Source organism: Melanaphis sacchari, unplaced genomic scaffold (assembly GCF_002803265.2).
Source record: "Melanaphis sacchari strain LSU unplaced genomic scaffold, SCAv2.0 Contig37_pilon_pilon, whole genome shotgun sequence".
In the NCBI taxonomy this organism is placed as follows: Eukaryota; Metazoa; Arthropoda; class Insecta; order Hemiptera; family Aphididae; genus Melanaphis; species Melanaphis sacchari.
Window position 1 is genome coordinate 447465 of NW_020271239.1, and position 14561 is coordinate 462025.

At 25.4% G+C, this 14561-nt stretch overlaps 1 protein-coding gene across 2 annotated transcripts in view; it reads right to left on the bottom strand.

Moving 5' to 3' along the window:
• LOC112597127 (calcium/calmodulin-dependent protein kinase type 1) overlaps positions 1-14561 on the bottom strand; it is a 317179-nt gene that overhangs the window by 141874 nt on the left and 160744 nt on the right. For both annotated transcript variants that reach the window (XM_025343056.1, XM_025343055.1), the window contains exon 2: positions 1999-2133. In XM_025343056.1, the coding sequence (XP_025198841.1) occupies positions 1999-2133 (135 nt within the window). The remainder of the gene's footprint in view (positions 1-1998; positions 2134-14561) is intronic.

The following is a 14561-nucleotide window of genomic DNA, read 5'->3' on the forward strand; positions in this document are numbered from 1 at the left end:
TGTCATGTAATCTGCCACCGTCAGTTATTGTAAACTAATTAATATTTACTTGTTTTGTATTAAAAAAAAAAAAAAAAATATTGTGATATTCATAGTAGGAGGTAATGTGTGATGTATTTTAGTACTTTGTACTAGGTTGTGAATGAAGCAATAAAAATGCTCAAAATCATATTTCTTAGACTTTTTATATATTTTTTTTGTTTTTAAAACAAATCAAAAAGCAATGCTTAACATAAATCATTTTCTATTGCGTTATAAAACAGTAGAAAAATTTAATCACACGGGTATGATGGTAGGCGGATACAAAATACAGTATACGTTAAAAAAATATATACATACTGTCTGTAAATTTTGTTATGATGTTAAAATTGTAAAAAAAAAAACTAAATTGTGCAATACAACAGTATTCAATCAATTGCTAATCACTCTTGGTTCAATCATTTTAAATTATAACATAAATATATATTTATAGTAAATATAGTATTAATTAGCATAATGTATTATTATTATTATATATAAATATAAAAAAAAAAACGAATCCGTATAATATAGCTTTGTAATCGGGCCAATTATTATTTTTTTCGTAATAATATGTATTTGCCCTGATTTAATGATATCTATCGTTAAACACAGTCATAAAAATTAATTGAATTTTTTCTAACCGTTTAGTTTTTTATACAGAAGGTATCCATGTACGGTTAAATATTTAGTCTGATATAATAATATACGCATAAACATCCATACACGGGGTAATTTACCAAGTATGCTCACCTTTATTTTATCCTGTAATATTGAATCAAATTTTTATTTTTGAACATTATAAATATACCTATTGATCATATTTTTAATTATTTAGATTTTGTAATAACGTTGAGTAACCATCCAATGACAATAAAAATCTCTTTTTTTTCTTAATCAAAATAAATACAAAAAGTTACTGGGTAACTGGTATTTAAATGTATATGTTAAATTTATTAAAAATGATTTTCGAAATATGCACGAATCTATAATATTAAATCTATTATTAATATTATTATCTTACTTCAATGATATTCATATTAATTAACTATAGTTTTAAAATTTCTTTCAATATAGTCAAATAAGTAACTTCATTTGAAAAAAAAAAAAATGTGCTTAATGACTTGTAAGATAAAAGTGTGTTATTTGTTCTAAAATAAACAACACGACACTAACATTTCAAGTGCTTTGAGTATATTTAAAAATTTCAAATAACAAAATTTGAATAAATACATTATTAATAAATAATGGATATAATGCGATCATACTTGATAAATGAAATGTATCATTATATATAATATAAAAAATATAATGTCAGTGTAATTATTAATTTATCTGATCACAATCATAATATTTAGTTCACGGAATAGCACAATCACTGATAATAAATTCTAGTATTGTTATTAAAATGCATAAAATAAGGCTAAAGCAATTATGTTAATAACAAATTGTCGCCTATGGATAAAATAAAATAAAGTATGTCAGGAGTATTGATTTGCACCTATAAATACATAGAGTTCTTAATAATAATATGATAAAAATTTATATTTAGTTAATTATATTTTTAAAAAATCCTTGCTCTGCGTTAGTGTTAATTAACTAAATTAACTACTTTCTGTTATTACTAAAATGTCGTAGTAATTTATTACAACAAATGCACAAAAATGCAAATATTCAATTTTGTAAAATAACCCGTTCGCCTACTGAGCGTACAGTAACGAATTATTATTGACACCCCGCAGGGCGTGCTTCACATAATAATATTAATACAACGCTGTGTTCACCTATATTATGATAATAGTATAAACTAAGTACTTGACGAATCATATACCTTCTTTCCGTATCACGACGCGCGTGCGAAATGGATGAAAAATATATATTAAAATACAATTGTGGAAGCCCTACATAATAAATAAATATGACACAATATATAAAGCTGGAACACATACATTTATCGCATACTATATTATTAAACCTTACCTTCTCAATACTTTGATTTCGTTGTCCAGAGAGTCTTCTTTGCCTTTTAACGCTTTTTTGTCGATGATCTTTACGGCATACATTTCATTTGGACGTTCCTTGCTCACAGCCAATCGGACTTCGGAAAAAGCACCCCTGTTAACATCAAACTCATATCATTTCGTTTCAATCCATATAAGTTATGAGTACAAGTTTTGAAATGACACTTAAATACACTTTAACCATCCAATTTGTAAAAGTAAATTATAGATTTTATCATCTCCGTGACTCACCCACAATTGTTGTCGTTCATTTGGAGCTGCTAGATATATAGTATTTGAAAAGGTCTATGTATTTTTTATGTGCATTAATGTGGTAAATACGATTACATAAAATACTAAATAGGACTTTAATAAGCTTTGTTGTAATAATTTTGTGTAAGACAGACAAAAAAATTAAAAAAGTTAAATATCTAATCAAATATAAGATTGGAATAAATTTATTTACGTATACTTTTAAACGAAAATTACGGTAAGCCATAATATTTATGTTCTATTGCTCATAATATTAAATATTTTAATGCATAATGTATAACTTTCAAGTTTAACAAAAAAAATGCAAACTTTCTAACACGTTCAGACCATTAATTTTAATTCGAGCATATGATCTTTGTACGAACCATATTTTAACTGGTAACTCTTACATGTTATATGGTGATATGCGTTTTTGATTGGTTAAAGATTTTTTTTTACTGAAATATTTTAATTGTGTAACAGAACTTCGAATTTGGATGATATATAAACGATCAGATATTTTAAAATAAAAAATAAAAACGATTGTTATTTCGACGGATGTAAAATATTGATTTATTAGCGTATGATATTCTTATTTGATTATCTTGGGCAATATTTATACAGCGATTTTCATAATATAATACATATTTCATTTATGAATAGTCCGTTTGTGAATAAATTACATAACTAAACTCTCACATTGTCTAACTCCTAAAACAATGTTTATTGACAATTGTACATATATACAATTTTTAAGTAGAACATTTTAAAAATGTATAATAATATAATTAAAATGGCCATTAACCTATTGCTACCTATTATACTCGTACAAATAAATTATTACTAACATTAAAGTAAATATTAATGATTTTGGATTCGTGACTAAAAATATTATTCAAAATATGAAAATAGTCAATACTTATAGATTAAGTTAGGTTTGATTTCCATAAAAAGTTTTTAAAATATTTTTGGATTGATGTATCAATGTATTCTAATAGTATTTAAAAATTAAATAAAAATAGTTTTCAAATACTAGATGTGTTTTAAGAAAATAACAAAATACATATAGGATATTGGTAGCGATTATTCACTTTTTATATTGCTGGTTAGGTCTAGATGTATATTTTACAGGTTGACTGAAATTTAAAGAAATAACAATTTGTATTTTATAATAATATAATCTAATATATATATATATATATATTTATATATTAATAATAATAATAATACAGTGGAACTTTGATTATCTGCACTATGAAACAAATCGTTTTGGCACTATTTTAACGGAATTCTATATCAGACATTAAAACAATTAATCACACTTTTGAAATTGCGTGGCTTATTACTTATACGACAGCCATTAAAATTTTGCACGTGCAGGACACAATGAATATTGACAACAGTGTCTATTGTTGACCATTTTGATTGCAAGGTGTTTTGTTTGCGTTTACATGATATTCACGTGGAAACTAATTAAAATCAACTAACGTGTTTCACGTATAATTATAACACAAATTTACCAGCCAATACATAGGATGAATCAAAATGATCCACCCGATTTCATATGCTTATATGTATATTTCTAGTAGAGCTGGATCGATAACATTTTTTCGGATATTCTTTATTTCGATTTATATTACCACTGTAAAACCGATCCGTTATTTTATTTTCATGAGCCAATAAAAAAAAAAAAAAAACTTAAACTGTTATATTTTTCAAAAACCTATAACCAATATATAAACCGATGTAAAATATAAATCATGTAACATATCATTATAACAAAACATATTAGATTTCCGCAAGAATAACTAATAATTATTAAAATAAATAAATAAATAATAGGTAATTAATAATTTTAAATATACTTTTATAGTTGAATAAATGGAAAAAAAAAATAAAACGATATAAAATATTTAAAAAAATAATAACCAGACTAATACTAAATAATAAATATTAACTATGGATTTTATGATCAATTCGAAAAAAATCTATGCCCGATATATCGATAGTATCAATATCGGGTATTGGTATCGACTCAGCTCTAATTTTTAGTTAATTAAGTTTAGATTAGAGTAATATAATATTATAAATTATGAAGCATTTAATAAAAGAATAATATTTCATATTTATATAAAATAACATCTATAATAATAATGTTCTATGTTACTTTCCTTGGTCATATTAACAACTTCATCTTAGTTAGAAATCAAATCAATTACATGCATATGTTAGGTGAGGTGGTATAAGGTATGTATGTAGGTATGGTATTTTCAACATACCTCCAAAATAAATAGTTACAGGGAATAATATCAGGTGACCAATTGAAAACCAGGTGCAAAGATCGGATGATTAATTTTAAATAACCCTGCATGTATAGTTAAATAGGAATGTTCAAATGTCTTTGAATATTTCTATTTTATAGCTAATATATTACTATATAGCTTAGATACCTGAAACTGAATAGCAAATTTTTACTATACACTGTTACCGAGTATAATATGCTAAATGTTAGATTCTGAGCAATTGGTCGTCAAACGTGTCCACTGTCCATATACTATACTATTTACATATAAATGAAATAAATTAAATCGATCCAGAAATGGATTTGTCCAAGGTACACATCGTCTGTTGAATAAATTATAATATAATATATAGGTTATCACTAACATCTGTTATAGACATATTATATTATGTTTTTGTAATAATCTACACAATATTAATCTAATATAGTACGCATACAGATAAATTATTATCCCGAAGACCCATAGCATAAATAATAATATTACTAGATATATCATAACCTCGGATATTCGCAAACTTTATTTTTGAAGTAATTTAGAATAACAGTATGTTAGTATAGAGTTCACGCAGTCATTCGTTATTATCGTGATAATATAATAATAATAATAATAATATTATGGCAATACTTTGTACATACTACACTGTAGATTATTTACATAAAAAATGAAAAATTCAAGATTGACGAGAAATTATATTGCTTTCTTTAATACCTATGTAGAAACACAACTAATAACGGGTTCAGTATTCGCCCGACAGGACGTTAATTCGTATGTATATATAAATATATAAATATATATACATCTATGTTTAAAAGTAAACATAAAAGTTTCTAACTAAATTTTGATGTTCTTGAACACTTTTTCGTTCGCGTTGTTTTTGTTTTTATTTTTTAACATCAAATAAAGTATTTTTTGTCGTTATTTCTACACCTTTCAATCTACCTATATCCATTAAATTATATTACACCCCAAGGTATTATCTCAAGCGTGTATTCGCGAAACTTTTCGTTCATATTATTTATTTATTTTATTTTACGGTCGTTCATAATAAGATCGGCTAACCGATGTCAACGTTTTGTCAAGTAAGTAGCAAATGTTTACATTATTATCGTCTGCTACGGACAAAACGAAACATGATATTGATGTTATTAAAAAGTCATGTAGTTAAGATGCTGTAGTAACGTCATTAGAAGTGTAATTTATTATATTGTATATGATTTATTTATATTGTGAATTTCATTATCAATATAGAGTTAATTATGTAGTTACACAAATAATATCATAATAATGGTTAAATCCGTTTTGGTAACAATCGTTTTTGACAAATCGAGCAATATGTATATATTATGCTCTTAAATATGCTGACAATTATTATTTAAAGATACATATTTGTTTAAGTGTTTAGCTGCATAATAAAATATTATATAAAACATCTGTCAGATATTTGTAACTTTATGTTTGCTCGGGTTTAGACATTCCACATAATTGGTAGGTAGAAAATAAACATTGGCAGATATGCAGATGGCAGATATTCTATTATAAATATGTAGTCAAGATAAAAAATGTTAACGTGCTTTGTTCAAATGTAATGCGCAGTAGATAAAACTAGAAATACTGTATAAAATTTCCCACGTTAACAAAAATAAAAATTCACTTTCAAAATTAAAATTTTCAATCAAAATAAAATTGCATATAGAAATATTACTTTAGTAAGTCATTTATAGTTATATAATTGTTTAAATTATTTTTTAAATTCTGAGCAGAAAACGACGAATTTATCGATTTAACTATAATTTTCAGCTCAAATATTATCTTTTATAGTAAATGAGTCTAGTTTATATTTTTAGGATGATAAGAAATAAAAAAATCAGTTGTTCAAAATTAAAACTGATTTACTACTAATGACGAGGTATACTTAACACCTGTAACTTAACGAGCATGCTGGTTGCTCGCTTCCCCCTTTTTTGTTTTACTTTCTATTTGTAATTAATTTGTAAAACAATATTATAATTTATAATATTATTAGATATCGATACACAATTTTCAATATCGCCGTTATTTTATGAAAGTATTATAGGATTATAATATATTATATTAGTTATATAAACAATAATTATTATTCCAAGTGGAAAAAGTGCTGTTGAAATGACAAATTAAATTTCCTACATTGTTATTGCATTTTTTTCCCATCTAATCTTTGTGTAAATGTTATACACAGACAGAAAAACATTGCAGAACCTATTTCGGAATTATTGAGCTCGTACAAAATTAACACAGTTTAATAATTAAGACGCGTATATACCGGGTAAACTGGGTATTTACTGAACTGGTGCATGGCGAGTAAACAATAATGTGTAAGTACAGATTAACAATTTCATAATATAATATTGTAATTTTTTAATAAAATGTAGTCAAAGACGCTTAAAATTTATTACGTTGAAATCGAAATTATTAGTGTCTCTCTGTAATTTATGTTTATCTATTAAACATTCACTTGACAAATATCACGTACAATGGTAAACGATTAACAAATGTACTTGTATAATAATTAATAAATAATAATTATGTGCGAATATAATTATTGTAAATTTCAAGTTTTACAATTGCATAACGTGCACTTTTTTAATACAATAACAATATTTTGTACGATGCCATAACACTATAACGTTGCTCTTCCTAGTAGAATTCCGATATAAGCTGGTGGTGTTCCTAAAGGAGCAATTGTTAATCTTTTTTTTTTATATCATTCATCCCCGTAATCAATTAACTTTCAGTAACACCATGAATACACATTATACGCTGACGATTTTATTTTACTAACGTAAAGGCCAGATAATCATTCCATTGATACCATATGGGCACATACAAATACCTTGACCGCTTATTACACAAAATAACGGTATAAAATTATTAAAACCAAATCTATAGATATAATTTGTTCATTATAAAATAGAAATCGACCAAATGCAACCTAAAATAATATACAAACACCCAATTCACTAAAAAATATAAATTTTAAGGAATATTTTCAATTTACGTTTTACTAAGTTCACACACCCAAAAATTACATAAGTGTTTGCTTCCATCTGAACACACTGTGAAAATCAAACTAATATATTTTATAAGCATTTTATTTCCTAGCTTATATGACGCCAAGTATGGGATTTCTACTCAAAATTAATTTTAAAATTAAACCAAATATTTCAACCAAAAACAAATACTTATAACATAACTTATACATAATACATTCCGATCACCATAACAATACACTAACGGAATATAATACGCCCACCCATCTATAAAGTCACTACCACTCCTCACTCTTAAATCACCGAAATCTGCTATTATATATGCCTATGTTAACTGTGGGGACAATGTCTGAGAATACTCTTCGTAATCTGAAGAAAATAAAATAGTCTTGTGACTTAGAAGTTATAACAGTTATATTATAGGTATTAAAGTATTATAAATACTTATTTCTACAATATTGATATTGTAATTACATCTAAATTAATAACAAATAAACATTATGATTAAACATGAAAAAGAAAGCTTATGTTATGCAGTTATACTATTACAGTTATATTTTTAAAGTTGAAACTTTTCACGAAAATATTGTACCTATTTGATACTTTCAATTAGTATAAATCTGGGAGGGTCTGCTACTATAACATTGGTGCCTAAACCTACATATTTACTTTTATATCTGTAAAAGGTAAAAAAGCTTTAGAACTTTAAGCCGATTTGAGGTATTAAATTTTAACCAAAATCTCTATACATCAATATACACGACTGCCGTTCGGTCAGCCACAGCCTACAGGTATAGAAATTATAATCTACAAAATTCATAGTAGTATTGCATTATTAGCTTCGAAAAATGAATTGATAATAGTTAATACAGTAATTTATAACATAGTATGTATGTATTATATTTTTCTAGTCGAATCATGATTGAATTTTTTTGAGTATATTAAATTTGTATAATTTTAATCGGTATAAAAAAACCTTTGGGATATTCTCAAAACAAATTAAAATATATATATATGTGTGTATGTACACGAAACTATAATTTACTAGATAATTAGATGGAGTAACTTGTGTATAATTTTAGATTCTAAACAGAGTGATGAATGTATTACAATGATGTGTGTTTTTTTTTTGTGCCTTGTACAGCATAAGTAGTCGAATAATGCTTCAATTTCAAACTTCGGAGGTGGTTTCCGATGGCAAAGTGAATATCCTTGGTGCATTATAGAGGTAAAAAGTAAACATTTTCCAACGGTTTTCAAAAAAATCGAGAAAAACAAAAAAAAAAAATGACGGAAAAACAGGAATTTTTACGCAAAACCAGTTTTTGACCAAATCGATTTTTTTATATGGTTGTAATTCAAAAACTAATTACTGTAAATACTTGAAATTTTCACCAAATTTTTATGTTAGTGTTATATATATACAGTTTAATTTTCAAAATTTTTTGACTTTTTTGAGTTATTTATAGACCACTGAAATTATCGAATTTTATGAGAATTTGTTTTTGAAGTGTCGATAAAAAAATGTTGGATGACCAAAAAATGTTGAAAATTTAATACAAGGTTTCTTATGAGTTGTTTTTATTGTAGCTAAAAAAAATTAAAAATCGTTTGTCACAATTTTTTTTAATAAACGTTTATAGTTCAAATATTTACGAAATCTATCGAAAACGCGAAAATTTGTAAGTAATTTTGATGTTGAAAAATCATAAAATGTTATGTGTTTATAACTAAGGATTAAAAATACTACACTAAGTTTTCCCTAAGTTTTCCTTCAAGTAGCTATAAGTAAAAACTCGAAGCATCATTATAGGAAAAATTTTAAGTGCATTTGAATTTAAAATTTTTACAAAATAGCGTAACGATAACGACTTATCCTCAAACGATTTTAAATATTTGTTAATATTCAAAAAGTATAAGTCATAGATACTTGAAAATTTTACTAGTTATTTAGATTGGCATTTGCTTTACATGATTTAATTTTCAATTTTTTTTTGATGTGTCGATAACATTTTTTTAGCCCAATTAAAATACTTGAAAATTTAATACAAAGTTCCTCATAAGTTATTCTTATAGTGATCAAAAAATTTCAAGAATACATAGGCACTATTTTTTTTATTAGCATTTGAAGTTCAAATATTGACAAAAATTCGTCAAAATTATGAATATGTATAAACTATTTTGTAGGTATAATTCATAAAACTTTTTGTATAAGTAGCTAAAAGTTGAAAATTTATTACAAGATTTTCCATAACTTTAGCTTACAATAATTATAAAAGAATTAAATTTTGGTGCATTAAAGCGATTAAAACATAAGCCACGGAAATTTAAAAATTTCAAATTTTCACATTGATTGTACCACAGATTATAATATATATAATAATCCTACAGTAAAATAATAAAATGTATATATACCTATATGTATTATACGAGATGATTATTGTGGTTACGAACTAGATATATATATATATATATATATATATATATATATTATTCTGTGATATTATGGTATTTCTTTTTATGTAATAAGATATCTACAATCATTCTTTTGGTATACCAGGTATATCTATGATAATATATTAAGATATTATGAATTATGATAACTACATGCAATGTTTTTGGAAAAATTGATTAACCATGACTTTTACAAATGCGTCTTAATTGAAAAATAAAATATTTGTTTTAAAATAGAATATATTTAAATATAATATATCCTAGACTGACAAATCATCTCCGTTCAGAATCATTTTTCGTATACAATGATACCTATCATTGCATTCAAATTTTATCTACCCTAGTCCCTAGGTTCACCCCACCCCCTAATGTACAAAAGAGCAGTACCCACTTGCCCGCTTTTTTTTTATATATAATATATTTTGATAGTTCCTCAATTATAACCTTTTTAGCGACAGCGGTTTGTCAATTGTTAAATATTTATGATTTCACGCGTATAACAATATACATTTATCGATTTATTGCAATGTAATATCAATAATATTGTAAAATACTTTTCGAAGTTTTAAATGTTGTTGAATAAAACAAATTAGTATTATACGGCTTTGTATTAGTTGGTTTTAAATTGAACAAATACATTAAAAATGAGTTTTGAATTCCAATGCTAATTATATTTACGACTTTTACTAATCAAAAACCCACAAAGGGTTTAGATATCACTCAAACTCAATGGTCAATAGCCTCGTCTCTAAATATATTCCAGGTAATTCATCCAGATGATTGAAAAGAAACTTCTGTAGAGATCTACTCTCTCATTAAAATTCTCATCTAGGATGCCACCACTGACCTATTTCCTCACACAAGCTTATCGATTTCTTCCCTCAAATAATATTTATCTGTTGAACAAAAGAAATTATTTTATAATGTTAAGAGTGTTTTTGCATAATTACAAAGTTATTACTTAATACAATGTATAAGACGTGATAGGAGTTAGATAGAGGAGGATCGGGTAAAAGCTCTTTACGATAGATACAATAATATCTACAACCTATGAGTTAAAGTAATATACGTGCAAAAGATCATTTTTTTTTTTCAAAGCTCGACAGTATATCTTCCTTCCATTTCTATCGAGAAATGATGACATAAACAGTTAGGCAGACAAGACAATATTATAATAATCCATCCGAAATCTTTTAAATCGCAGGCTTTTAGTTAATAATGGAATGCTATAAATATGTTTATAGTAATATACATTTTTACCAAGTGGACTTCGTCGTTTTCAACAGAAGCAGTCATTCTATTACAAAATCGCGCACGTTTGTGTTTTGCAGTAATGTTTACCGTTAGGAAATTGTCCGGAAAAGCTTGCAACGAAACGACGGTGGTAATAATTAAAACATTTATATATATATATAACTTTTATACCTATACCGGAGATAACAATAACCATCATAATATAGTTCACCCGGATACACGCGCGTATAATACCTATAGCACAGTACCTACGTACCTCTCATCATAATAATAAAAATATTATTATTATTTGTTGCGAATTAAAGTAGTGTGTTTATAACATATAATTCTGGTAAAGTAAAATTATTGTTGGTAACGATAATATTTACAACTTGATTTGATATAATATGCATTTTATATATTAATAAAATCTGTTATGTAATTTCCAATTAAAACGATTCATAATTAATTCTAGAATTAATCTAATTAATACATAGACACAGGGTGATTTACCATCTATGTTAACCCATATTTTTATTTTTGTAATTTATGTGTTTGCCTGCTTAAAGTCTACATTTTAAATTGTATGATTATTATTTTCAAAACAGGCACCCGCTTAAGAACAATTGATAGTAGAGATTGGAAGGTCTCTATTCGAAAAAAAGTTTAATCGTCGCTTAAAACTCCTGATATGATATGAAAAAATAATTTGAGTAAATTTGCTGATAAATGATAAAATTAACACAAACGTGCTTACTAAATCACCTTAAATAATAAACTTCATTTTGCACATAAACATCTAGTAGATAGGTACATTTAATAAAATCGGATAGGTAGCAACAAAAAATAAACGTAGGTTGGTTATTTTCAACTGTTCTAAAACATAATTGCATATACTTAAAAAATATTATTGATATATGAAAATTTTCAAATTTAAAAAAAAAAAATTCTCAGATTATTATTTGATGTAATATGTTATATACACTATTATTATTTATTATTACTTATCTAAATAGAATCGTACACGATTTATAACTATTTAGATGACTTATTTGATTATAAGAAGTAATATTTACATGAAACACGTTTACATTTACGATCATAATCAGTCGAGGACTAACATAACCCATGTAGTGTTTATAATTGCTTAATCCATATTGTCGTGAATTTATTTATTCATATGTCTTATTTAAATCAAGCGGAATTAAAAACATTAATGATTTTAATATGTAAATCAACAATAAATATAGGTTATTGTAGTACCCACAGTAGAAAACAATTATATCAGATTTTAAATTCGAGTGATCGACATGCGCTTGGCTATTTGAAATATATAATATACATAAATGTCAAGCCGCAATGAAAACCCACAACTGCAGTTCAACTGGTAATTCTGTCTATAAAATGAAATTAATTGAATTAGTAAAAAATATTACATTTATTCTACATAACACGAATTTTGTAAAACTAATAGATTTTCTCTGTACAACACTGCTATCACTACTTCTAATAATAATAATAATAATAATAAACAAAACTAAACGCCAAGTATTTATTTGATGAACAAATAACCAAAATCTGGATGATGATCGTTTCCATCCACATAATAATAATAATAATAAATAACATTGGTGTAATAAATTATATTAAACAAGTGCATAATAGGCATATATATAGGTCGGGTGAGTTCATGCGGAACTTGCGATTACTCCGAGTGGCTGAAAACAAATCGGTATGCATTTATTTTGAGATCAACGAATGCGAGTCTTAAAAAAAAGACTTGAGCACTACGACATAAATTCTCGTATCGCAAAAACGTAGCCCGTATGGTATTAAAGTCAAAAATCTCGAGTTTTTAAGCAAATGGCGTATAATATATTATGTAATACACTCCATAAAATATGTATTAAGTATACGTATACTATTCCTTTAAATTGATAAAATTGATGAATACGTTTAATGTTGTATGGATAAATTGATCGATAGGTACCTTGATACGTATCGAAATGCGTTGTACTTAAAACGACTTGTCGAAGGATGAAAAAATAATAATACTAAACAAATGATAATCAATTTACGAAGGCAGGTCCATTAGTTCCATTAGGCCGGAACTTCTATATTTTTTATTATTCCGTAGTGGTCTAAATTTATCTAACCAGTTTTAGTGCAAGCATTCACGTATTTTATATTCTTATTATTATAATTATTGATATTTTATTTAACTTATGCTACAAAAGTGTTTGAATATCATCAAATGGTATTGCAATGACTGTATTTAAAAATGCAGTGAATACAATGTTAGTTGATATGTTTAATTAATAAATTATCTTTAGTTTTTTCGTTTTTGATTTTATTTTTATGTTTCTTTTAAAACAGCGTTTATTGTATCAATGACGATAAATAATATTATTGTCTATTTTTTATTGCCATCGAGTAAATTTTACTTGCAGATTTAGCTTAAGTACGATCAATTAATGATAAGTTGAACTTTCGCCGAATAGAAAATTGACAGTAGATATTTCAGAGTTACAAATAAAAACGTAGTGGATTTTATGTTAGATAAAATTATAAATTGACCTAATTATTTTTTAAATAAACGCTATTTAATGCAAGTTATTTATTACTTGTAAAAAAGTATACTTAACAGTACTAATATTTCCAGCTAAATATATTCATAAAATCGCTTTAAAATCATTTTATTTTTCACAAAATATTTATCATGAAGATGCTTAAAATAATGAAAACACATGAATACATTTATTTTTATGTAGAAAAACAATATATCGTGTTTAATAATAAAGTAGATAACAAAATCTATTATAGTACTTTTTTTAAGTAATTTGTCTGAAAAACAAAACTAATTGACAAAGTAGTTCCCTTTAAATTTTAAAACTTCAATGATAGTGTATAATATTAATATAGTGAAACCTCCCTTAATGTAGACTTCTAAATAGCAGACATTTATTGAGAACGAGAACATTTTTACAGTTTATTTATAGGAAAGCATCTAAATGGATACTCAAAATAACGAACACTTTTTTGGCTAGATTTTGATAACCATCATTTTAATTATTATCTATGAATATTTTTTACAATGTACATTTTTAATTTTTACACATAACTGTATATAACTATAGTTTATCATATTCGTTTTAAGCAGTGGCGGCTCGTAGATAGGGGCGATGGGGCGATCGCCCCCCTTCTAAAATTATCATTTATTACAAATTTATAAGTTTATTATCAATTTTTAATTTTATATTGTAGTATAATATTAT